The sequence below is a fragment of the Sebastes umbrosus genome, chromosome 14, assembly GCF_015220745.1.
Source record: "Sebastes umbrosus isolate fSebUmb1 chromosome 14, fSebUmb1.pri, whole genome shotgun sequence".
Taxonomy (NCBI): domain Eukaryota; kingdom Metazoa; phylum Chordata; class Actinopteri; order Perciformes; family Sebastidae; genus Sebastes; species Sebastes umbrosus.
This window is the reverse complement of record NC_051282.1, coordinates 11,651,123-11,676,953: the sequence shown is the minus strand read 5'-3', so window position 1 is coordinate 11,676,953 and position 25,831 is coordinate 11,651,123. Positions and strand designations below refer to the sequence as shown.

Sequence of the window (25,831 nt, the reverse complement as noted above, 5' to 3'; positions counted from 1 at the left end):
TTAAGAGAAAACCCAATAAAGGGGATTTTATTGAATCATTTCAAAGCAGTGTAAATAATCACTGACAGCAGTGCCGGCCTGGATAAAAAAAAAGTGGATAATGTGAGAAACGGTTAGTGGATAGTGAGCGAAAAAAAAGCACTTCACTCGTGCACAGATCACATAAAGCTCATAAATGCTGTGAAGGTGTGATAATAGTGGATATAAAGTTATCTTGAGATTACACAAGAGATGGGCCGTGAATTCTCTACACGGGTGTAATGATGGGTTGCAAGCCACACTGTGTTTATAAAAATGTGTTTTCTTCTAGGAGTCGTCCAGAAGAGGCCACAAAAACAGCCACATAAATTATACAAAAAGTCGTCATATGTGGAATGAAGGAACGCGCAGACGTTAATGATGATTCTGCGTTTGACAGACAGATGCTTTCTGTTCAGTATCGACGGGTCGCGGCTGGTCTCTGGGGTTGAGTTTGGGGGCCAAAGTATCTCTGGTAGGCCCGCTGGAAGCCGTGGCTGTAGGCGTAGAAGCGGCAGGGAGAGTAGTCCTCGCAGGTCTCTGCACGCCTCTCCTGCGGAGACTTTATCGTCCTGGACAAGAGGGGAGGACAGATATACATCAAAAAAGGCTAGACAGAGATAGTTAGAGGGAAGGATGGTGAGAAGAAGGAAGAGGATTGTAATCAGAAACAGCTTGTGTTTTTGTTTTGTCGCCTCTCTTCTTAAATTCTTTCATTCTAGGATTTAGTTTCAAGCACATGTAGACGTTTAATAGTGTAATTACTAGGTTTTGCCTTAATGGCTTACTATAATGTCTGTGCCTCTCTGTGGTTTTACATATGTTATGTGCTGTGTATGCATGTCTGTGGTCATGTCCTGTATACCTCATCAAGTTGTAATGGTTGTGGCCGTTCCCTCTGGGTGGGTTCTGTACATTACCCCTCTGCGGCGTGATGAACGAGTTGGCTCGGTTCGGAGGCACAAACAGATCTGGAACCACAAATGTTTACTTGACAAAAAATCCCTATTTCAATCGGGTAAAGGCATGCCCATCGTGCAACTGATCTGAGTTAAGGGTAGGGGGTATGTTAGTGAGGGTTTATACTGTATAAACAGGCGGTGTCTAACTGTTAGAATTGCATGCATGTTTTTCCACGAACGAGAGACAACGTTTAATCACCTTCAGCGGATTCTGAGCTTTCACTAGAGTCTACGGGAAAAACATGGAATCAGGTTAATCATAAATGATTGATGAATGGGATGTATATTATATGTTATGAATAGATGAATGATAGAGAAGTGAGGATGTCGGCGGAGGGATCCGTACCATAGCAGACGCAGAAAGAGACCGCGGCGAAGAGTGCCAGAAACTGAAGAAGGTTCCTCATCCTGGGGCTTGTTTATGTGTCTGTCGTGCTGGAAGAGAGGAGAAAGGTGTTTCATGTGAGTCATGTCGGCACCGAAGTTAAGAGTTAGATGGGAAAAGAAGGAGAAAAATGAAAGAGAGAGAGAGAGAAAGAGGCTCAGGTTTTGAAAGTGAGGGTAAACAGGAAAGAACCACAGATGGCTGAAAGTGGCAGCGTTTCTAAATTGGTGCCTGTGGTTTTGTGCATATGACCCGTATATATACATCTATACATGCTGGCGAGTTACTGCAGTGGACAAACCAAAGTTATATATATATTCATAAGACCAGGGCCACAAACGCCACTGAATCTCTAGTAACCTCAGTTTCTAGGGAACAACCACAAGAGAAGATCTGTCTAACAGCTAATAGAGTCCACATAGACTGAAGCTTAACACAGGGAGATAAGTGGTCATTATAGAGAGGCAGACCCACACACACACATCTGCACTCAATCACATGCACAAGTGACCTAAGGTAAGGTGTTTGTGTGACACCTGTACAAACAGTAATGGCAGATGTGTGCAACAGGCCAACACACACACGCTATTCGCATGCCTGCACTCCAGAAAAGCTTTCATCCCCGTCTTCTGTTTGTGGGATTTGGACGGTATTCTGTTTTCAGCAGCCCTCCTTTTCACCGTCAATAGCAGCTTTCATTATACATAAACACACACACACACATGCACGGCGCGTGTGTGTGTGTGTGTGTAACATCAGCCCCTCAGGCATATCTTGGCTTACAGTCGTACCCAGGCTCACGGCGGGCGCAAAAACAGAGAGCCTCGAGCCCAAAAGTTCACAGAGACTGGCAGAGACATCTAGACAAGTGTGTGTGTGTGTGTGTGTGTGTGTGTGTGTGCGTGCGTGTGTGTGTGCGTGTGTGTGTGTGTGTGTGTGTGTGTGTGAGGTGCTGACAACAGTGTCTACAGAGTTTTACGCCTGTCTGAGTCTTAGTAGGGGTCCTGGTGGGTTCGTATACCCTGCAGGCAGAATGTGCCCACCACATTGGAAAAAGCCACAGGCATGATGCTGGGCACGCACACAACCAACCTGAGGCTACATATTAAGTACTCTTCACACAAACAGACTGTATAGGCCTATTGTGCTATGAGGACTGCAGCATTATACAACAACATTACAAAAATGCATCAGCTAATAAATAAAGTGAGCAGCCGAAGTTTGGCTTGTTTAAAAAGAACTACTTCTACTTTTCACCTGCTGTTAAGATGATTTGTTTTACTCACCGTGAAAAGGTAATTATGGAGTGAGAAGTCTTGGAAATATCTCTCTGTGCGTGTTTTTCTCCCAAGGAATATCCCCTAATTCCTCACAGCGAGACTTTTATACTCACCTCTCTTCCCCCCACCCCTTCACTTCTACCCACCGACTCCCTCCCCCTTTAGCCCTCGCCCTCTCTCTCCTCCCTCCTCATACTATCAGCCCATGTTTTCCACCGTTTCATCAGACCGGGGTATTAGCTCACTCTCTCCCAGACTCCCACTCCCTCCACCGAAAAACACAGAAGGTGACGGAAAGGCGAGATGGAGGAATTCGAGGGAAAAACAAGTAGGGAGTAAACAGAGAGGAGGGTGAGGGTAAGGCTGGCACGGGGACATCTAACCTGCTTCGTAGCAGGTACATGATAATATTCGCTGCTGTTTGCCAGCACGGCAGCATGATATTAAAAGCCCATCCATACACACACACAACACGGACTGACTGACACCTTTTGACCCCGAATGTCTCAGCAAAACTTGGGTTGGTATTTTGTTCTCCAGAGAACACGGACCGTTGTTTAAAGGCAGATAAGGAGGGAACTATCCCTTTAACATTCATGAATAGAAGCTGTGTTCTCATCTAGGCAATGAACTCAGTTTGGGAGTCAGCCCGGTTGCAGGAAAAGGAGTATGGATGACACGCTAATGCGCAAGGCAATATAGAACACCTTTCTTGCTTTTCGTGTATCATTTGTACGCCATGTAGACTGTACTGACTGTAATGTATATGCATCCGCGGAAATATGCTACGCTCAGAGCTTTAGTGATGTAGAATAAAAAGTGAGAAAGACTGCTTATGGCGGGCGGGAGGGAGAGTGGATGGGTCCAACAAACACAGGACTTTCAACCAGGAGACCTTTATTCAAGACCGGTGTTTTGTTTGTAACTTACGTTAGTGTGTTCGGTAGTTAATGTTACGCTGTTTACGTATGTATTTTACTTAGTTTATGTTTTTATATTAAGCCAAACCATGACAGTTTTGTTGCCTAAACCTACGTAACTGCGGATGTTACTGTAGTTTTGTTGTGTGGCGCACAAATGACGTGAAAAGGGGTGTACAAACCTGGAAATGCAACCCGTTTTCACTCCCAACTCGTCAAAAACCTCTTGCGTTTGCTAACCCTAACTAAGTGGTTGTGTTGCCTAAACCTAATTCCCTGTGAAAACTGAAGTTTATTTTGAAAGGACACTATGCATGAAACGAGTTTATATTGACATGCCGTCCCTGGTCCGTCCAAAAGTAACGCAAGAGGGGTACCCCGTGCGTTGGTCTCCGATGCTGATGGGCACTGACCAAACGGCGGTATTTGACGAGTTGGGAGTGAGGATGTGTTGGGAAATGAGTTAGCATTTTTGCCTTTCCTGTTCCCTCGTCTGGAAGTCAATGGGTTTTTTAAATGGGTTTTTAATTAGATGCCTGAAATAAGGTCTGTGATTAACACATGCTTAAGAGATTATAACGTTTTGTTCTATGATATAAAGTGGCTAAATGAGAATACAAAACGTCATCACGGCGAGCACTAGTCCACCTTTAGCTTAGTGGTGGCGACGGGAAATCATGCAACCGTGGTATAGTTTGTTTACAGCCTAACGTCAGCTTTTTACTTCTTCCGATTGCATTTACTCTTCTAAAATCATGAAAGTGGTGTTAATTTGTGGAGATTATCTGGCTGAACAAAACGTGTAAGTATCATTTTGCCACAGAACTTGTTTTCTGCAATAATTCAAAACCCAACGGTAAGTTCCCATTGGCTTTTTGTCGAGGGAAGCAGTGCAATTCTAACTTCCTGGTTGAGCCTACAAAAATATGTTGTCCCTGCACCGCTCTATTTATACGTCTTCCCACGGGATCAGGTTGATAAAAACATCCAGGTCCACTGTATTACTGCTGCTATTCTAGCAACATAACACAACACCACTTTGGACACTTTACTCTCCGGCATGTACTAACCTTTTTAACGACTCAGCAAGTCTTTAGTGCACCTACTTTAAAGTGAGAGTAGACATACAAAACAACAAACCCCATGGTGTAGGCTATATCTAGGAGTTACGTTACACCACATCACATTTGGCTGAGGTAAAACATCTGTGAATAGCTGCGTGAAAAGCAGACTCTCTCCCAACAGTAAACAAACCAGAATAGGAGGACGGGCCATGCCAGGAATCAGCTGGACTCAGACGGAGAGATAAACATTAAGACAGACATAAAGATGGAGATAAACCCCTCTGACAGATAAGAGAGACATTCAGACGGAGCTGAGAGAGAGAGAGAGAAAGAAAGCACATGTTACTGGATGTTCTTGGCACTGCGGCTGCAGACATATTCAGTGATGTGGTCGTATTATTAGGCTGTTAACTCTGGAACCATTGAGCAGCGGTTTGGTCCTCAAGTGCAGATATTACATGTAAAATTTCCACAGGCAGATACCAAAACAAAGGAGGGGAAGAAGGATGAATGAGAGGGACTGTTTTCGTCAAGATTTTAAAGTTTGTTCCTAAACTGAAAGGTGGAGTGGGTGATTGCATGGAAAAAAATAGTCAAATAGAGTCTTCACCCCTCTCCTCCATATGTTCTCTTTTATTTATGCCCTCTCTAAAGCCGTATTTCTGCTGTTCTCCTCATCTGCATCCCCCTCTTCAGTACTTTTCCCTTTTCTCACTCCCTCTTATGCAGTCAACGTCCTGCTATGACCAGACTCCCCCTCAGCCTTTCCACGTCTATTCGGTGCGAGACGATATCCAGTTCTTGAGAAATGTTATGAATGCGTGTTAGATGTTTTTTGTAAGCAGCGAAGTGTGCCAGAGGCCCAGATAAATGATAAATGAAAAACAGAGGGAAGGGAAAAACAGGATGGGATACGCCCAGCGGATATGAACATGATGGTTGTGACTAACAGAGAGCACCTGTGCAGTACATCTGGACTTGGCCTGAAGAGAGAGTTACATTACGGGAGCAGGAGGGGATTAAAAGGCCAATTCAAGTAAGCAATGTGACCTTGGAGGCGGGTAAATTACTGGATCAGATTCTATTGAGGCTGAACATTATGATAGCAAGAGTCTGTGGAAGAAGAAGAAGTGCAGGGTGTGGATGGAAGACAGAGGAATGGAAGGAAAGAATGAGCATTTGGCGGGAGAATTAATGCGAAAAAAAGTGAGGGAAAGTGCATGAATTTCATAAGGAGGGCATGACCACAAATGTGTAAACTACCCAAGTAATGTCTGCAAAAACACATATTGCAACCTGTCTGGGCAGGCTCGTATTTCCCTCAGTGGTTGGACAGGTGTAGCTGTGGCTGCTCCGTGGCTGTAGGTCAGAACGCAGACAAACAGTAATGTAACAACAACTCCCAAACAAAGTTTTTTAGCCCTAAACTGGCAAGCCCAGATATTTTTCCCCTATTTTTACGTCTTATTTTCTCATTGCTGTGATTCACTTTTTAAGAATTCTATTTGAAAACAGTAGACCGAAACATTAAGGAGTGAGTGACTCAGATAGAAAACATCATGTGAGGTAAACTCTGTCTGTGGGATGGAGGAGGATGGCCAGACTGGACAGAGGACAGACATTACTCAGGACTGTCCTCCTTCGCTCAGCCTCTGATGGCCCTGTTGTCCTGCGGCTGTGAATTTTAACATATGAATGTCGACATGTCATCGTGCAGATTTATGACTGTTGCATAACGCTGGCATGGATCTTCAAGTCTGCTTGTTTGTTATTGACTGATTTGATCTGAATCTGTGGAATTTGCACACGCAGAGATAAATTGTTTCATTATCTTTCTTGTCGGGAAGTCATTTGAAACCAAAGGCAGTTTTTTTCCCGTCAGTTCTTTTTTCCATTTGGTGTCTCTCCAAGGCCTCATCACCGATTAACAAAATCCAGGGCACACATACAGTGTAAGTATGTGATGAACAACGATCATGTATCCGGGTCCTACCTCCATGCCTACATACTCTATGCTTGGATACCAAAACTGACCTCTTAAACTTAGAGTGGAAATTTTAGGTTCAACATTTTAGGAGATACGCTTCGGTGCTTTCTTGCCTAGAGTTAGTTGAGAAGGTCAATACCACTCTCATGTCTGGACGGTAAATATGTAGCTGGAGCCAGCAGCTGATTAGGGACTGTACACAAATTCTTGAGGTGGGGACGGGCACGTGAACCTTTCACAAAAAAAGAAAAAAGAATCTCCCCGCTGGTCATAGACTGTATATAGGAAGTGCAGGTAGTCACCGTGACATCACCCATTGGTTTGTGGACTGCCGTTTTGAAGCCTCAAGTTTGGCATTTTGGCAGCAGAGGGTGGAGCTAAGTACAACTGAACGCTGAATAAGACATATTTAGGCGCCCACAATCTTACAATTAACTTTCATGAACTGAAAACACACTGTGAAAGGGTTAAAGTTGTAAGACGAAAACACAGCTAACTCCCAGACCGGACAACGCCGTGGTAGCGACCTGTCAATCACAAGGTAGCCACGCCCTAAAGCATACCCTGCTTTATGGTCTATCTGACTCTAAATGGGACCATCATTTACTAAATGAACATCATGCTGTATTGAAGAAGACTTGAAACTAGTGATTGAGACCATGAACTCATGTTTACAATGTTTACTGAGGTAATAAATCAAGTGAGAAGTAGGGTCATTTTCTCATAGACTTATATACAATCGGACTTCTTTTTGCAACCAGAGGAGTCGCCCCCTGCTGGCTGTTAGAAAGAATGTAAGTTTAAGGCACTTCTGCATTGGCCTCATTTTTCAGACCCTGAGGTTGCTGCCTGCCGCTGGTAGGTTTTGTCACTTTTGAACAGAGCCAGGCCAGCTGTTTGCCCCTGTTTGCAGTCTAAACTAAGCTAACTGGCAGCAGCTTCATATTTACCTAATTGTACTTTTCCAAAAATGTTGAACGATTCCTTTAAATTTCTTTGCTTTTTTATTCATGCACCTTTGCATCTTGCCCATCAGTCCTAAAATCAACCACATTTTCCTATGTTCCTCAAACGTAACAATGCAGTGCTAACCAGAGCACGTTGCTTATGATAAAGAACAGCTTCTACTCCGGCAATCATTTCATTAACGTAATTCCTGCTGTTACATGACTGAGTAGAAATAAATTTGGATTGCTAATTCCTCTGGCTGAATCGAGGTTTAGAGGTGGATTTTGGATCTCGAGCCACAAATGACTCATAATATTTAAACACTCTCATGATCCAGAGTATCCTTCTCTCCAAACAAATCTTCTAACTGTCAAGCTGATTGGTGGTGGGGATAAGCGAGCGAGCTTGCTGAACGCTGTGCACCGTCTCACCTCTTTCCCTCCATCTCCTCTAATCTCCCACTGCTGCAGTCAACCTGTTATTACACAGAGATCACATAAGTACACATAATTCCAATTAGGAAATAATTTGCTTCAGTGCGAGAAAAATGGCATCAGGTTGAGTCCTGCATGATTTTGGGTTTAATCTTCAGTGAGAGGTTGGTTTCACAAGATTGTTCTACGTTCATCTGTAGCCCACGCAGGTGCATAGTTGTTTTTAACCTTATTTTACGTCTACCTAGAAGTCTTCATATAAACCTACCAGGATTTGGATGTGCTTGGCTTTGGCATGTGAGCTGTTCAATTTTACACACAGACTTGATTATTGAAGTATGTCTTCAATCAATGCTTTAATAATAGGGGTCAATTCAGGAGACGCTGCACGTGTGTGTGTGTGTGTGTGTGTGTGTGTGTGTGTGTACGTGTTTCAGTATAATCTGCCTCTATTTCTCATAAGAGCACTATCCAACTTTTTCTTTTTATGTGCTGTTTGCTTTGGTGGCCCACTGCTCTTCTGTGGTGCCAACTCTAACAAACTGACCTGCAGGGCATGCGACCAGCACCCACCTACTCCTGTCAGGAATCTCACACACACATTCACACACATAAATGCACCGCATCAGATAGCGTTCGCAAACAGACAGCACAAACAGACAGCACAAACAAGCCATCGCAGACGGCGGACTCCGTTTATGAAAGGCAGACGAACGCAGTTATATGAAAGCGCGGCAGATTGCTCTGCTGTGGAGGAATTTCCACGAACCAAGATCCCCACAGTGATTGTTATGCACGGCCACAAACTCACTAACTGCAGCAATCTGTTCATCTATAAACAGCTTCTATTTTCCTCTTTCTGGCTCCTTTCCTCTCCATCTTCCTTTTTAGCAAAGTCTCTCATTCCTTTTCCTTCTATCTATCGTAACATCTTAACAACTTGCCCACTCTCTCCATCAAACACAACAGTGTCGTTGTCCGTTGTTGTTCTGCATCTTTTCCTCTTGGCTATGTATTCCTGCCAATTATGCAAACCCATAAGTCTTGGACTCCTCACCGGTTCTCTTTGGGATTCTAAACTTAAACGTTACAGCTTTAAGCTGACTGTGCAGCCAGACACAGTATGTAAACGGGTTTATGTGTCCGTGAACTGGTCACACCAGCATTTCAAACTGAACAAAATGTTCGCGTCAAGCTTAACGTGGTTGAACTCGGACTTGCAAATTTGCACCTTTGACCACTAGCAAGCGGACTTGACAGTGCTAGATAGTGTCTACAAGGGAACCCACTAATTGGGGAAACTCTTGCGAGATGGTTAAGGTCAGGCATTGATCTCATTGAATAGTTAAGTTTAGGACAGGTTGTTGAGCAGCGAGTCTTGCGAGAGTTTTCACAGATCTCAGATCAGATTTCGCAATTTGCAGGTTACCTTCAAGACACGACCCTTTGAGAGAACGGAGAGCCGGACAGTCCAAAATGGAGGACGCTATCGTAGCTTATTAGCTGTGTTGCACCATGCACTTTTATTTAACCTCCTCTGTCAGAGTATAAACTACTCCAGGAATGGTTTACAGACAGTTACCTGAACCCTAACGTATCGTCTCTTTAGTGACCAAGCTAAGCTAACAATCTAACGAGTTTGGATACCTTTATTTTCTCCTTTAATTTCCTCTGAAATAACTTTTTATTAAACAAAAATGGTATACAATGGTGAACAAATGTCAGGGGAATGGCCCCCTATAGGCTACAGATACAATAGAGAGACGCTCCGAGAGCTGTTGTAACTGACGAGCACTTGCTGGCTATCGTGTTAGTGGTTGGCTCTCCAGCTACGGGAGTTTAAGTAGCCCAGCGAGTAGTCACTAAGGGTTGTTTGTTATTTCTCCTCCATCCCATGAGGCTTAAATAGAGGAAAAGTCACAGCATCATATTGCGTCATATCATTGGGGTGCAACACTTGGGCAGTAAAATCTTGTCTGCACTTGCCGAAAGGCTGGCACACGATCATAGAACATGGAGATGATTGATTCGTTTCACCGGGGCGTCTGTAGTCAGCCTTGGGTCGAAATATATTTTATACGACAATAAAGATATGTCTATAATGGCCACCATTCATTCGAGCGTACCCAAAAAGTTCTGTCAGGCCGAGTTCACCCAGAAAGCATCTGAGTGGACACCATCCCTTTAGTTCCAGCGCCGTCTGCTGTAACCCTCCAACATCGGGTGGGGTCAGAGACTGTGTCTCAGCCTTCATTTAAGCTGACCTTTTCACCCCATCTCTTGTCTACAAGCAACTACCAGCCCAAATTACAGTGTCCTCTCCTATAGTACTGCAAAAGTTTCATTTATCCAGTCATATGCTTAGTACTTCCCAAACACATTCATCTTCGCTAAAACCTTACTATTTAAAACACTTTGCAGTGTACAGTCTCACGCTTGTGCAGGCGCGATACTTGTCCGTGCAAGTCCAAAGATTTTTTAAATAGTAAGGTTTTAGCAAAGATGCATGTTTTTGAGAAGTAGTGAGCATACGACAGGATAAATGAGATTTGGATTATACTGCACGAGTTGTGTGAGTTTGTAAACGGCTGTTTTGATATAGTTTTGCTGTTGTTAAATGTGGACCCCATTTACTTCAGTTCATCAAGACTCTTCTCTGTTCCTGGATTTTCCGTTCACCGTGGAGGCATGCGAGAGGAATAAAGTTTTCTTCAAGAATTCAAGGTAACACAGGGGGAGGTATTGATATACAAATTGTCATGTTGGGGGTGAAGTATTCCTTTAAAGGCTGCTACAGTACCTGTCCTAAACAATTTGTAATTTTGCTCTTCTCTGTCATATTGTCAATATTCTGCTACTGAAATTTCAGCTTGTCATCTCTTTGTGTGTGTCGCCCTCTCTTTATCTGCCAGTTTTTTCATCTCTCTGCAGCCCTCTATCTTTTCTCTCCCTTTGTGGTTGTCAAAAGCGGTCAGCGTAATCACATGTATGCAGCCACTAACACAACAGGCCGAGCGACGAACCAACACATCGTCTGCAACCGAGTGGTGACACGCAGGCAGCCAGTGTACAGAGTGACAGGGAGCCAGTTGCACCCTACAACCCCTTCAGCTTCTTTCAGGCTCACATTCTCTCAGCTGTCATCTTATTTTAGGGTAGCACTGTCTCAGAGAAAAAAACCTACAAGACCTCCATCCCCGAATTACCAAGGCAGGACGTGTCATGATAAAGTTGCATAATCTTGAGTAGCCCGTTCCTTACTAGTAAGTTAGAGATGAGATCAGGGACCAAAATAAGTTTTATTCATTTGAAATTGGTACAAGGTTGGTTCCTGCAGCCTCACCGGTTGAACTTAATATAAATCGAATATTAGTTCGACATATTTTCTTTAAAAATGTTGGCCATCATTACCATAATAATACTACTTTAGGAGCAACGAAAGTCAGACGGCAGCTGGCGGTACCACGGTTTTGCTCTCTGCGGGTCACATTACCGCAGTTTTACAAGCGTGTCGGAGAACTACGGTGGCCTTCAGGTAACGTACAAACGTGAAAGGTTCTCTCGGGCCAGTGTTTGGTTCGCCCATTCTGGGCTACTGTAGAAACATGGTGGAGAAACATGACGGACTCTGTGAACAGTCATGAGTTGAAACGGCAATAAATATTGGACTTTGGACATTAGTCAGGTACATAACATAACACAGCACATAAGCACTTAAAGCTGGGGTCGGTCTTTTTAAGAAACTAGCAAGAGTATGCTAGATTTCAAAACATATCCAACCGAAAAACCAAGCCCAGTGTTGCCAAATCGTTTCCAATTAAATAGCCAATGTTGCCAGATCAGACAGTTTCCAGCCCAATCACGACTTAAAATCCGCCCAATTCAATAAAAACCAGCCCAAATCACAACCTTTCCAGAAACCTGTGTAAAAGAGTAAAAAGATTATGCACAATAGAAAATACATCGTAAGCATGGAAGGCTTCACATCTGCATCAAATAACAAAAGATAACATGTTGGATAAATAGTCGCAAACCACGAAAGAGTGCAGTCAGACAACCAAATACACAAATTCTCATGTCAATGATGATGACGTCAAGGTGAGTAGGTCCTTTGTTATCCCTAACCACAACTGAATACAACTCATGTCAATCAAATATTTCTCAAATTAAATGAGTCAATAATATAACAAAAATTGTATTTGAAGAAGATTACCAACCCTAGCTTTAATAAGCTGATTGTATATCAAGTTATGTTGTTGACTTTGTTTTCAAGTTTGTCTGCCCCCTTGAGGTCAAAGATAGAAACTAGTTGACCAGATATAGCATAAATACGTGGGCTGTATGTCGTAAACCAAATCAATTACAGGTTTACACAGTGGAATATAGCATGGCGTGGTCTGTACCAACATGTATTGGTATATATTATAACTAAAGCAATTATGCATAAGCTCAGGCCTTAGCAGAGGAGCCTCTATCCACTGCAGCTAAAGCCCACATAATATTGTGCAGAGGATTAGAAGTCCACACACAGGGAGCGCTATACCCACAAAACCACATACTTTATTCATAGCTGACTCTGGTATGCATGGAGTTTGTGTGATGCTGAGCTGTGGTCAGATATACAGAGGTGTGAAACCTCATCTGTCCTCTTTCAACCTCTAAACTAAAGCAGAGATTTTCACCTGCAGGATGGCTGCAACAGTGAGACTCATCTGCCCCCTGCAGGTGTAAAGGAGTGATTACCAGTGGTAATGACACCAACATGCATGCATTAACAAACGCTATTGTTTACTGACTGATATAAGCATACATGTATATATGTAATCGTTTAGAAGATATAGCCCTTATCCAAACGAGTGAGTTCATACTTCATGAGGGCCACTCCTTTATTTGGATTTCTTGGCTTCCCTGTTTGTCTCTTTCTCCTGCTTGTGGTCTCGGATCTGTGGCCAACGCAGTAACTCTTCACTTAAAGCTTCAATTTCTGTATTCTTGCACCGGTTCTCCTGCCAAATGAAATGTCAAACATGTCCCTTAAAGTACGATAGACACCAGTGGGCATGAGAAGTCTCCATTTTCTTGATGTATTTTTGGCTTTTCCGCTCATTTTAAAGCAACATATGAATGGGTATATTCATGCGAGTGGTTGCATATACTTTAGTTCCCACAATTAGCTATATGAAAAGCATCTGCTCATGAATCCTCTTTCGAGACCACTCCTCTGAGTCTTTCCATGTCTCTGGACTTTTATGCTATTAAGCTCAATGAGAGCCTCACTGTTAGCCTGTCTCTCTGGAGCTTTCCTGACCTCTCCCTGACTGCCTGAGAGCCGCCAGCTAAGACTGGTAATGAGATATTAGCCCTGACAGTGGTAACAGGGGAGAGTGTTATTCCCTTATCTCTTCTCCTCTTTTCTCTCTTCTCTCCGAGCACCGTCGGAAGATTTACCTCCCTTCACTCTTGTAGGAAGCTGTAGCATCTCTTCTTTATTCCCCTCACTGTTTCCTCTTCTATAGCTTAATGTCTCTTCTGTCACCCTGTTTTTTTGTAGGACCTCTTTCGCACTCCATCTTTCTTTGCTGCCATGTGTCTGCACATTGTAACAGTGTGAGTGGGTGATGGACTAAAGTGAAACTTCCACCTTGGCTCCACATGCCTTACAGCTGGGATCTAGGTGCAGAGGAGGCTGTCAAAGTTCCCTGAAACTAAATCTACTGTAGCAGATTTATGTCTGAGCCATTTAACAAACTGTACAAGTATACAGCAAAATGTCCCCATGGACACATTGATCTCAAATTCTTGCTGCAGAAGTTATAGCGCAGGATGGAAGGCCTGATGTAGAAGGTTTTGGCATTATAAAAATGTTTTTTAATGTCACGTTTTTGGGAGCTACGTTTTTCAGTTTGTTTCTTTTGTGCTTCTTTTTGTTCATTTTGCGTCTCTAGCTATTTTGTGTCTCTTTGTATTCATTTTGTGTGTCTTTGTGGTTGTTTTGTGTCTCTTTTTAGTTGTTTTGTGTATCTTTGCTGTAGTTTTGTATCTCTTTGTAGTCATTTTTTGTATCTTTATGGTCATGTTGTGTCTCTTTGTTGTCATATTGTGTATCTTTGTATGCATTTTGTCTCTGTTATCATTTTGTGTATCTTTGTTGTCGTTTTGTGTCACTTTGAATCTCTCTCAGTGACATTTTGCAGGTGAAGCAGAACTATCGTGTTCTGCTGTCGGTTGAAAAAAGAACTGCACACTGGAGATGAAGAGAGACACTCTGACTTCTGAAAACAAAAACAAATATTGGGTTGGATTTGGTTGGCACACTCAGTATTAAAAGACTCTCAGACTCTTCAGGGGCTTCTTCTAGGCAGAACTTTTTGTTGAGCTAGAGAGACACCTTCATGGACTAAACTCCAAGTGTGCTTTGTGAGGTCACAGGGTTTGTTTTCTGTTCTAAAATACTCGACATGTTGTCGATTTTATTATCTCACAGCCTGTCACAACCTATAGGAGCTATAATGTGTATGCCTCGGCTTCCTGGGTTTTAATGGCTGCCTAAGAGCGGCAATCACCGCATCGCATTGTTACAGACTCTGTTAAGTATTAATGAGTACATTACTACACTGTGGGCTGGAAATGGGATGTTTAGCTAGCCAAGGGCGTATCCTGCCTTGTACGCACACATGGGACTGAATAATGAAGCTGAACAGATTGTGAATTTATGGTCTGCGACCGAAGACATAAACATATAAATAAGCATTAATCGTGTTCATCAACAGTATATCAAGTTATGCGGCAAAAATAGGCACTGGTATTTATGGTGTGAGAGAAAAACACCATGCGCTGATATAGCTAAATAGTGTTTTTGAAAATGTGTTTAACACAAGTTCAAACAGATGTTCCTGTTAAAAGCTCCCAGGATGTTTAGAGGAGTAAAATAATGAATTACTTAATAAGTGCATTTTTCGTCTCTTTGTAGTAATTTTGTGTCTCTTAGTAATCATTGTGTCTCTTTGTAGTCATTTAGTGTCTCTTTGTAGTCATTTAGTGTATCTTTGTAGTCATTTAGTGTCTCTCTGTTGTCATTTAGTGTCTCTCTATAGTCATTTAGTGTCTCTATGTTGTCATTTTGTGTCTCTTAGTAGTCTGTGTGTCTCTTTGAAGTCATTTTGTGTCTCTTTGTAGTCATTAAGTGTCTCTTTGAAGTCATTTTGTGTCTCTTTGAAGTCATTTTGTGTCTCTTTGTAGTCATTTGGTGTCTCTTTTGTAGTCATTTAGTGTCTCTTTGTAGTCATTTTGTGTCTTTGTAGTCATTTAGTGTCTCTTTGTAGTCATTTTGTGTCTCTTTGTAGTCATTTTGTGTCTCTTTGAAGTCATTTTGTGTATCTTTGAAGTCATTTTGTGTCTCTTTGTAGTCATTTTGTGTCTTTGTAGTCATTTAGTGTCTCTTTGTAGTCATTTTGTGACACTTTGTAGTCATTCAGTGTCTCTTTGTAGTCATTGTGCGACAAAAACTGCACGGACTGTAATAGTGTAATAGTGTTTTTTGAAAATCTGTTGAACACTAGTTCAATGTTCCCGTTAAAAGCTCCTAGGATGTTTAGAGCAGTAAAATAATTAATTACATTTATTGTTAATGCTAAACATACAGTATATAGCATTGACAGATGGGCAATGAAACTTTTTAATTTCAAATTTTTCCTATCTTTTTTTTAATATATACAGTAAATATGAGGCTTTTGGAAATAAAATAAAAAACATTCATGAATAAGCTTTTCCTTTTCATGTATCATTCCTTTTCATTCCAATCCAGAAATGAATGCAGCATTTATAAGCTCTGCAGGCAAACGCAGGAAACATGTGCACAATGTAAAATTAAAGGGAACAGAGATGCGGGGGCCGTTCTAGTCTCACAGCGTGCGATATAAGACTGAAAACACGGCTGCGTGACACCACCGAATGTAAAATCACATCACATCAACTCAAAGGACTAATTTCCCCCTGGTGTGCAAAAGCCTCAGAGGGATGTCTCTGAGCACTTGCTACGCTGAATAACCTTTTTGCTTCCTCATTTCTCCTCAATTCAACCTGCTTCCTTTAATCTTTTAGCGCTCCTTTCTGCATTCAGACGCGCAGAATCCATCCTCTATCTGCTCTGCCCTTTTGCTCCCACCTTTTTTTTCCTTCTTCTTCTTCTTCTCCTGGTTGCCTCGCAGCTTTTTGCAGCAGTGTAGTGGATTGATTTGCACGCGATGCCTGAGATTTGTGTGATATGCAGGCAGGCAGTGAGGAACCTAATTACAGCGAAAGCATTCATTCTCCTGACGTGTTGCGCATGCCAACACACAGAGACGCACATTAATCTCTAAACATGTTCCTCCTTATATGTGTGTGTATATGTGATAAAATAAAGCACTTGTGCTACAGTAGCATAACCATGAGTGTGTGTGCGTGCATGTTAGTGTGTATTTCTGTTTCTGGGTTGCCTCAGACTCTATTCATTGCCATTAATGCCGTTTCCATTGCTTTGGAGCCCGTGCGAGCGTCATCCATTCTCTATCCTGTCCTGTGTCATGACAACGTCAGCCTCTCTGATTTGGTGATATCCAATTAGTCTCTCCCTCTGAAGAGAAAACGCTCGCCGCTTCCAATCTAATAAGTATCCTCCCTTAATACCAATGGAAGCCTTAAAGCCCAGATTACAGCCTCACCCAACCTCCCTGCTCCCTCTCTTTTCAAATCTACTGTACCTCACTTTCACTGTTTTGCTTTCTAAACCTCTCTCCGTTGCTCTACACCCACTCTGAGCAGTTGGCTCGACTACTATCACAACGTGGGCATCCCGAAGTGTGAAAGAGGTTTTTCAGGAGGATGAAAAAATACGAACGCATCCCTTGTCAGGTCAAGTTTATTCTCAGTGATTGTCTCTTATCTCTGAACACATTTTGGCCCCTTCTCGAACCTCATGCACACCTCATGCGTATGATGCAGATGTTCCTCACCATTATGTGTAAATGGTATCTCACTGCAGCTATACACAGTCCCTCAGGGAGTAATCAATTCAAATGTGGTCGTTGTGGTCATGATGTGTCCCTTTGTTGTAATTTGGTCCCTTTGTGGTCATTTTTTGTATCTTTGTTGCTATATTTTGTGTCTTTGTAGTCATGTTTTGTATCTTTTAGGTCATTGTGTGTATCTTTGCAGTCATTTTTTGTCTCTTTGTTGTAATTGTGTGTATCTTTGCAGTCATTTTTTGAGCCTCATGCACACCTCATGCGTATGATGCAGATGTTCCTCAGCATTATGTGTAAATGGTATCTCACTGCAGCTATACACAGTCCCTCAGGGAGTAATCAATTCAAATGTAAGTAATGAGGAAAGCGGATTCATTTGTTATTATGGGGTTAAAGTCATTAAAAATGCATAGGAGGCGGGGAAGCTTTTGAGGAAGACAGATGAAACAGCCGTTACTTATAATGATGTTGATATTTGTTAAGAAAACCTATCCACTCCTGCGACTATCTTCCTCTCTGCTCAGTAAATTATTTAATCTTTAAACAAAGAGGAGGGCAGGGTAAGCCTAGTTTAGTTAGTTCATCTTTCTGGTGTGCTTCTCTCCTCAGTGAGACTCTTCACCTGTATAGAACCCTCCTCAATCTCATGTTTTTGTAAACTGCTTTGCAGTTTGTGTGTATATGGCATTTGATGAGGCCAAAAGATCTGCAGAAAGGCGTTTTATTCAGTTGTAGTGAGCTACTTGTTTTCCTAGACCTTTGTTTTTAATAATAGCGTGGTTATGTGTAATTATAACTTGTCTTGCTTCTGCCTTTAATTTAGGCTCTGATTTATTTTGCTTCTTCAAATGTGACTGCAACTAATGCAGTTTAGTTGAATGGGAATGTCATTTTGTAGGAGACAGGGTTGCTGTAGCTGCTCCCGGTTGAGGCTAGCAGCTTGAGATTACATTAGCCGCTACTAGCATAACACACCTGGATTTCTGAATGAACCGTCAGTCGAATTGCATTGTGGGTAATGTTTTGATATGGAAGAACAACGTATGAAATACATTACATACAAGTCTGACAATGTTATAGAAGCACAATACTTGGAGAAGTATTCTTCAAATGATCTGTTATATATTGTAACAAATTAATCAATTGTTCACAACAACAGTTTCGTTGTAGGGGAACGTCATTTTTAGGAGACAGGGCTGGCATTCTTCCTCCATATCAAAACCTACGTTACCCGCGACACAAATCGAACGCTGATGGTTCGTTCAGAGATTCAGGTGTGTTATGCTAGTAGCAGCTAATGTAGCCTCGAGCTGCTAACCTCAAGCAGAGATGAGGGGCAGCTACAGAGGTCTGGTTAGCTCACTTCTTTCTAAATCAACACCCCCAGATTTGTTTCATTTTCAAACTTGTGGTCTTCAAACCCAACTGCCGCTGACTAAAGTGACATCACCCGAGGCAATGTATCAGACTTCACACAGCTCCCTCTGGAGCCACAAAAGGCTTTATACATAATATATACTTATACGTTTTTCACATATAAATAGTTCTAGAAATTTCTGGACTTCTCAGTCTGCATCCTAAACAGCTGTATATACTTCCATCAGGTCGCCGCTACAGAGTGCCGCTGGCCCGGAAAAATACACATAAAAGATCTTTCATTCCCACTGCCATCATCACCTTGAACAGTTTAAAATAGGCAACATACTTAACTTCAGTCTATTCTTACACTGTTCTTGTCAGTTATAATTGTATATCGTGCCCTATGGGCAAGTGTGTATCTCTGTTTTGGCTATGTCTTATATGTGTTTTATCTATTTATTGTTGAGCCTGTCAAAGACAAATTACTTGTGTAATTCTAGTTACTTGTGACACACAATAAAGTGCTTCTTATCTTATCTTATCTTGCTTCTCCTCTATCATTTCTATCACATCAAAGCCAAGGTCACATTTGCATCCGTTTTCTCTCGGTCTCTCTATACTACTTGAAGTTTGTGTGATACTCTGTGTTGAATTTCATACAATAACATGCTTTCTTCTCACCGAGACTGAAACCAATCATCCTTCATGTCCAACCTCACATCAGTTCAGCCTACTCATCTTTACATCTTTATGAAAACGGTCGTTGTGTGGACGGATTTTGATGCAACACTGTACAATCAGTGAGGCGCACGTTTTCCATTGAAGAAATTCTCATTTTGTCCTTGCTTTAATTTCTGATTCATATAACATCAAAGCCAAGGTCGGGGTTCAACAAATAGTATTCAGCGTATGCTGTACAACATGAATCTCAATGTTTATTCTCCTGTTTCATATTCTGATTTCGCTATAATGGCTGCAGGATAGCAAAGTCGTCCGCTGCCTCCTTCCTCTACTTTTGCACAATGTTTTCATTCCTGCCTCAAATGAAATATGGCATATTAATAATTGCACACCCACACACTTGCTGCTGCACATGTAGCTCACAGCTCGCCTCGGTCTGTGAAGCGAAAAATAACAGGATTTTATGGCAGAGGGGGCCTCGCTGTGACTCTTCTGTGAGAAGTTCTGCATTTCTGCAGCGTAATCCCAATTCTTTGAGACTTGCTGAGGAATTTCAGAAGAAAAGTGGGATAGTTTGGCAAAGTGCCTGCCAGGGAAGAACACTTTAGCTGTATGTAAAATGCATGGGCACACAGGAGAGTCAAACGGTAAGATTGATTTTTTTCCCCCTCTGGCGGACAGGCAGCCCGTTCGCACAAAAAGGTGTAAGAATGCCACGTTAATGCGCAAAGCATTTAGCGTGTGATATGAATGCCTTTCTTGCTTTTGGAGTGTCATTTGTACGCCATGTACAATTCTACAATTTCATTTAGCAGATGCTTTTGTCCAAAGCGACGTACATCTGAGAGTTCTTACAACACAAACAAGGATCTAGATAGGAGGGAGCAACGTGAGTAAGTGCCAACAGCAGCTTCAAGGTCGGACACAGGTGCCGACAGGCAGTGCACAGGGTGTATAGAAGCAGATTTTTTTGTCATCATCATCATCATCATTAAAGCTGCAGTGGGTAGAAACGGAGCAAATATGATTAAAATTAGTTATTTTTATATAACGGTCACTATATCCTGACAGTAGTGCATGAGACTGATCGGGAGTCTGCCGTCCAGCTGCCATCTATGAGAGCCGGCTGTCAATCACTTGCAAATATGAATCAATATTCTGTTACTGTAATGCCTATTTCTCGCCTCAAATGTTTTCACAAACATCTTGTAGTGTACTGTTTAGCTGTAAAATGAGAAAGTTTGTGACCCACCAGCCATGTTGAGATCAGTTGAAGAAATACCAAGCACTTTTAAAAGTCTGAAAACAGAGCCATGATGAGGGGCAGAAGTCTAGTTTTCTCCCAGAGCACTCACTTGAATTACAATATGCTGAAAGGTTATTATGTAATTTTTGCCCAATGATGCCAAAAAAATTCTGCCTACTGAAGCTTTAACAACATCAACAACGTCATCAATATCATCAATAACATCAATGTCATTAGGTGCGGAGGTGTTCATGAAAGAGCTGGGTCTTTAGCTAGTAGTCTGTACTGAGTTCAATGTAAACGCATCTGCGTAAACATGCTAGGCTCAGAGCTAGTTACGCAAAATAAAAAGCAAGAGAGAGGGTGGATGGGTGGGGAGTTGGAAGGGTCCAACAAACACACAACTTTCAACCAGGAGACGGTGTTTTGTTTTGTAAGTTACGTTTGAGACGTGTTTTCTGTAGTTATGTTACGCTGTTTCCGTAGGTATTTTACTTAGTTTCCGTACTTATTTTAAGCCCATCCATGAAGTTTTGCCTAAAATAAGTGGTTTTGTTGCCTCAACCTAACTGCGGGCGTTAACATAGTTTTGTTTCGTGGCGCACAAATGACATGCGGAATGGCTAAAATGAGTCCTCATGACACGCGGACTGTCCGTGTAAAATGTTGTGCCATTTATACGCTTTCTCATGAGACCGGGTTGGGATAGGAGTGCAACAAATTCTCAATGACAATTTTCAGCATGTTAATGGATGAGACATTTGTGTGTTAACGTTACACAAAAATCAAACAAACACAACTGCAGCAATTGCAGAAATTCTCCCTGCGATAAATAACTTCATAAATGTCTTCTATATGATTTTCACCTGACAGCTTTGTGTCATGGACAAATACGCTGACAGAAACGATACACACGAAGACATAGAAATACAACCTGCGCTCTGCAAAGGAGGAAAACAAGACTTAAACAGTTCCTGAAAATGTTTTGAGGAACGCCTCGTGACGACAAGCGACATAAGCCAATGAAATGAGATTCAGGTCAATCTGCCCTTCAGAGAATTCTGCCCAGTGTCCAATTAGCTCAGCACGCTGGCTTCTTAAAGTCTTACATAACACTGACACACACAAAGGAAAATTCCCAGCATCCCTGGAACGATCCCAGGAACAGAAATAGAGATTAGCCATAACAATGAAAAGGACAACTCGTCTTTTTATTACTGCAGTAAAAATATGTGTCTCTATTGCAAGGTAAACTGGTAAAATAAAACCACAAGTTGCTGAAAGCTAAGTACCTCAATCAATATGCTAACAAGTCAACACTATGACTTTACAGGCAATGCCAGCATGTTCTTTTTATTTAATGCTTATTCATCAACAGAGAAATACGAAGAAATTGGAATGTTTTTAAAGAGGAAAATTAAAATTAATCAAATAGAAAATGATTATATTTACTACAGGCAAATCCCTATATAAAATAAATTTGCTAGATGCCATGAAAGTAAAAGATTTAGGCTAAAACTGAAGGGATTTTGCACTTCAAAGCTTAAAGAAGCGTGGCAGATAGGAAATGGAAATGCAAAATGTGTTTGCATGAATGAGTAAAATCATTAGTTGCATTTGAAGTGAATTTCTGTGAGCCATGCCATGGAATCCCAATTGAACGGGAGAGGATTGGCCCGTGAATACTGACTGAACTGAAATTAAAATGACTTATGTAAAAATACAAAGCAGGGTTGTTAAGATTCTAATATCTAATATTAATGCAACAGAAACAGCGGTGATCTCTTATGAATAATGTATGCGGCGCATCTGAAAGCAGTTACAAAGTAGCCTAATCAAGAGATATAAAAGAGGTGGCAGATGACATAGATCAGGATAACAACTAGGTACACAATATGAAAATATGAAATAGAATAAATAGAAGATTGCGGCATCAAGGCCATAACAAATGGAAAAAAACAAAAACATCACAGATCTGGCAGATCAAACAGAATAAGAAACTTTACATGAGTAGTTTTTACGAAGAGATTGAACAGGATGATACTACTGACTCTTTGTTTCAGAGTTGCAGAGCCATGACCAAAAAAGCTTGACTAGCCTCATCGTTGAGTCTGTCTGAAGGATCAGGAGATCCTGAATCCAGGGCCAGCCAGCAGGGGAGATAGGCTCCCATCTCATGTGGTTAAAAGCCTCCTTACTAGAGTCACAGCGGTGTCTCATGTGAAACAGGAGCTCCGTATGAGGGATCAGCCTAAACTGAATTGCATACAAAATACTTACAGACAGCACAGACACAAGAGTATGCATCTGTGACACATGTACAGTAACTGTTTGTGTAGTGTGCATGCATGTGATCACAGGTAGGCTTGTGAAGTGTGTCACTAATGATTCCCAACCAGGGGGAAGACATAGGAATGACACGATAATGCTCAAGGCAAAAGCGTGCAATAAGAACGCCGTTCTTGCTTTAGGCGATTTGTACGCCATGTAGTCTGTACTGTCTGCAAAATGCATCCGTGTGAATATGCTACGCTCAGAGCTAGTGACGTAGAATAAAAAGGGAGAAAGACTGCTTATGACGGGCGGGTCCAACAAACACAGGACTTTCAATCAGGAGACCAGCGTTTTGTTTTTCCTAGTTAAATTTCTGTAGTGACATTTGCGTACATGTGACGTGTACTAGGTAGTCTGTGTTACCGGTGTTACGCGGTGGTCGCGCACACACCGATTACATTACGTACCCACTGAAATATTACCTAAATGTAGCCTAATGGATAAATGGTTGTGGAGGTGGAGGTGTTGTTGAAGGACTACTTGAGTTGACTGGGCTGTGGGCGTGTATCTGAAAAAAAAAAAAAAAGGCTGGGAACCACTGACTTAGCGTATGAGTGTGCAGTGTGAAGTCAGAGGTTAATATTGCTGTCAATGTCCCGTCAGCAAGTGTTCAAATGGGATTAGGAAGTGTCCCGTGTGCATGTGATCTGCTGTTTGCACTCTCTGAACATGTCCTACAACTGTCAACACCAATACTGGCCCACCACCATCTGACCTCATATTTACCAGCAGACAGTCTGAACTCTTTGCCCCTATTCATATGGTGCAGACATGTTAGGATACGTGTGGTTCATGCACAAGACTATTATTAGTCTATGCTACATTATACACACATTTAAACTGATATTTTTAACACTCAGCCCCCAAAGGAGGCTTGAAAGGTGGCTGTTAAAACTTTGTAGTTTCGGTCATTGAAAAAGGTTCCAATGGTGTCAAGTTTTCATCTTAGAACAAAAGTATCAAAACATCCATTAAAACCTCTCGAATCACTCTTCCAGCATTATCCACTTCTCTGCTGTATTTTCTCCAATATGGCTAAATACATGCAGAAACAGTGATGGGCTCAGGCTGTCTGAGGGGCACCAGCTGCATGCGGTGGGGGTCTAGCTTGTAGAGCAACCTATATGGTACTGCATCTCATCTTCTCAATTTTAAGGCCATTTATCACGTTTTCTCTACTGGAAGGGCTCCCTAGAGGGCACCTCATCACATTTACTCTACTGGAAGGGCACCCTAGAGGGCACCTCATCACATTTTCTCTACTGGAAGGGCACCCTAGAGGGCACCTCATCACATTTACTCTACTGGAAGGGCACCCTAGAGGGCACTTCATCACACTTTCTCTAGTGGAAGGGCACCCTAGAGGGCACTTCATCACATTTTCTCAACTGGAAGGGCACCCTAGAGGGCACCTCATCACATTTACTCTACTGGAAGGGCACCCTGGAGGGCACTTCATCACATTTTCTCTACTGGAAGGGCACCCTAGAGGGCACTTCATCATACTTTCTCTATTGGAAGGGCACCCTAGAGGGCACTTTATCATGTTTTCGCCATTTAAGGGCCCCCTAGAGGTCACTTCATCACATTTCCTCTACTGGAAGGGCACCCTAAAGGGCATTGCATCGTGTTTTATCTACCACAGGGGAATTCAAGAGGGCACCAAGGGTGGGCAGTCACACCCCCAAGTCCACCAGCGTGCAGAAATATTGGGTTATGAGTGTTTGGAACATACAATCTCTCTCCACCCATAATTTAATAGAGTTATCTTTATGAAGACCATTTCCTCTATCCTACTGTAACCACAAACATCATCAACCACACTGTAGATGGGTCATTATTTAGCCATACAAAGCTGCTGGAAATACAGTTTACATTTCACCCTTAGTGTGTGCAGAGAGGATCAGAGCACAGTAAAGGGTTGACTTGAAGCTGAGTGAATTTTAATGTGTCTGGGGTCTCTTCCCTAAAACCTTAATTCTATCTTTAAATCTTGTGCTAATGGTCACATTTTCCTATTTTTGGAGGAGATGGCTTAGAATTTACACATATAAATTTGTCTTGGACACAAAGCGTGAGTTCAGCATCTGAATCCAAAGTGACAGTAGAGACAGTGGTTCAGTCCCGTCTAGACCCTTTACGCTTAAAAAAAAAAAAAAAGGTGCATTTATATGCCGAGAATAGTCACTCATGGTCTCTTTGAGCTTTTTGCGGGGTGGGAAGCAAACCTCCATACATTCAAAAGAACATATGTTGGCTACTGTATGCCTGCACTGTATATGACGGTCCTCGAGCCAGAAAGCTTGGACGTAAAAAGAGTATGGTTTCCTCTGAACACACACACAAACACTGCGATTCATGAGCTTCATGAAAGAACAGATTTGTCTGTTGAAGTCGTACTTAGCTGATGTTTGACAAGCTGTAATATGCTGCCTGTGAAGCTGAACAAACCCAGTACCCCTTGTGTAATATTGCTTTTTCAAGTCTGAGTCCCTCTGTTAAGCTAATTAGTAGCCTACGCATTAGCGTGTTCTACGCCGACATAAGAAGAGTGGGCTCCAGGATTGACATATTGACCTACACTCGACCCTGCACAGGGTACAGTTCAGCCCAGTTCATTACTGAGGAGTATTATGCTAATTATCTGCCTGCATACTTAAAGAGGCGACAAGCTTAGGTGAGTTAACTGTACCCACAGAAGTATTTCTGGAAAGTCTCCATAAACATTTTCAGCATACTGGCAAGTATAGTAGATTTGTGATGTGAATACATTGATGAAACAGGCCTGTTGCTCATAACTGTGGTTCCCAACCTATAGGCTGATAATCCAGAGTTTACATTAACAGCCTGTGTACTTAAAGAAGCCAGCTCCGTCCTACCTCCAGCCTACATACTGTTTAAGAGGCTTAGTCATTGTCCTGGGCTGCTTTAGGGACCAGATGCCCATCTTGCCCTCAAAACCTCAGCCGATCAATGTGCAGCATATGATAGACCCCTATCCCAAACCAATATGAAATGATAAAAAAAATCGCAAAATAAGTGTATGTTTTCATTGTAAAAGGATATTTGAAATTTGAAAACCAACTAACTTTCATCATTATTTAAAAAAAACAGATAACTCTAATCACCATTTAGTGGCCCTTGCTTCCAATTACACTTGAGTTAATCAGTTGGAGAGAATACATGACTAAATAGATATTTAATAAGT

General features: G+C 42.0%; 1 protein-coding gene across 4 annotated transcripts in view; it reads right to left on the bottom strand.

Moving 5' to 3' along the window:
* Positions 1-25,831, bottom strand: part of LOC119501735 (matrix Gla protein) — a 31,348-nt gene continuing 5,517 nt past the window's right edge. The window contains exons 1-5 of one of the 4 annotated variants that reach the window (XM_037792310.1): positions 2,652-2,788; positions 1,327-1,415; positions 1,180-1,209; positions 884-989; positions 1-590 (exon numbers count right to left, since the gene is read on the bottom strand). In XM_037792310.1, coding sequence (XP_037648238.1) covers positions 434-590; positions 884-989; positions 1,180-1,209; positions 1,327-1,387 — 354 coding nt within the window. In that variant the 5' untranslated portion in view covers positions 1,388-1,415; positions 2,652-2,788 and the 3' untranslated portion in view covers positions 1-433. Of the gene's footprint in view, positions 591-883; positions 990-1,179; positions 1,210-1,326; positions 1,416-2,651; positions 2,789-25,831 lie in introns of those variants that run through there. The other 3 variants (XM_037792311.1, XM_037792313.1, XM_037792312.1) reach the window with 3 other exon arrangements.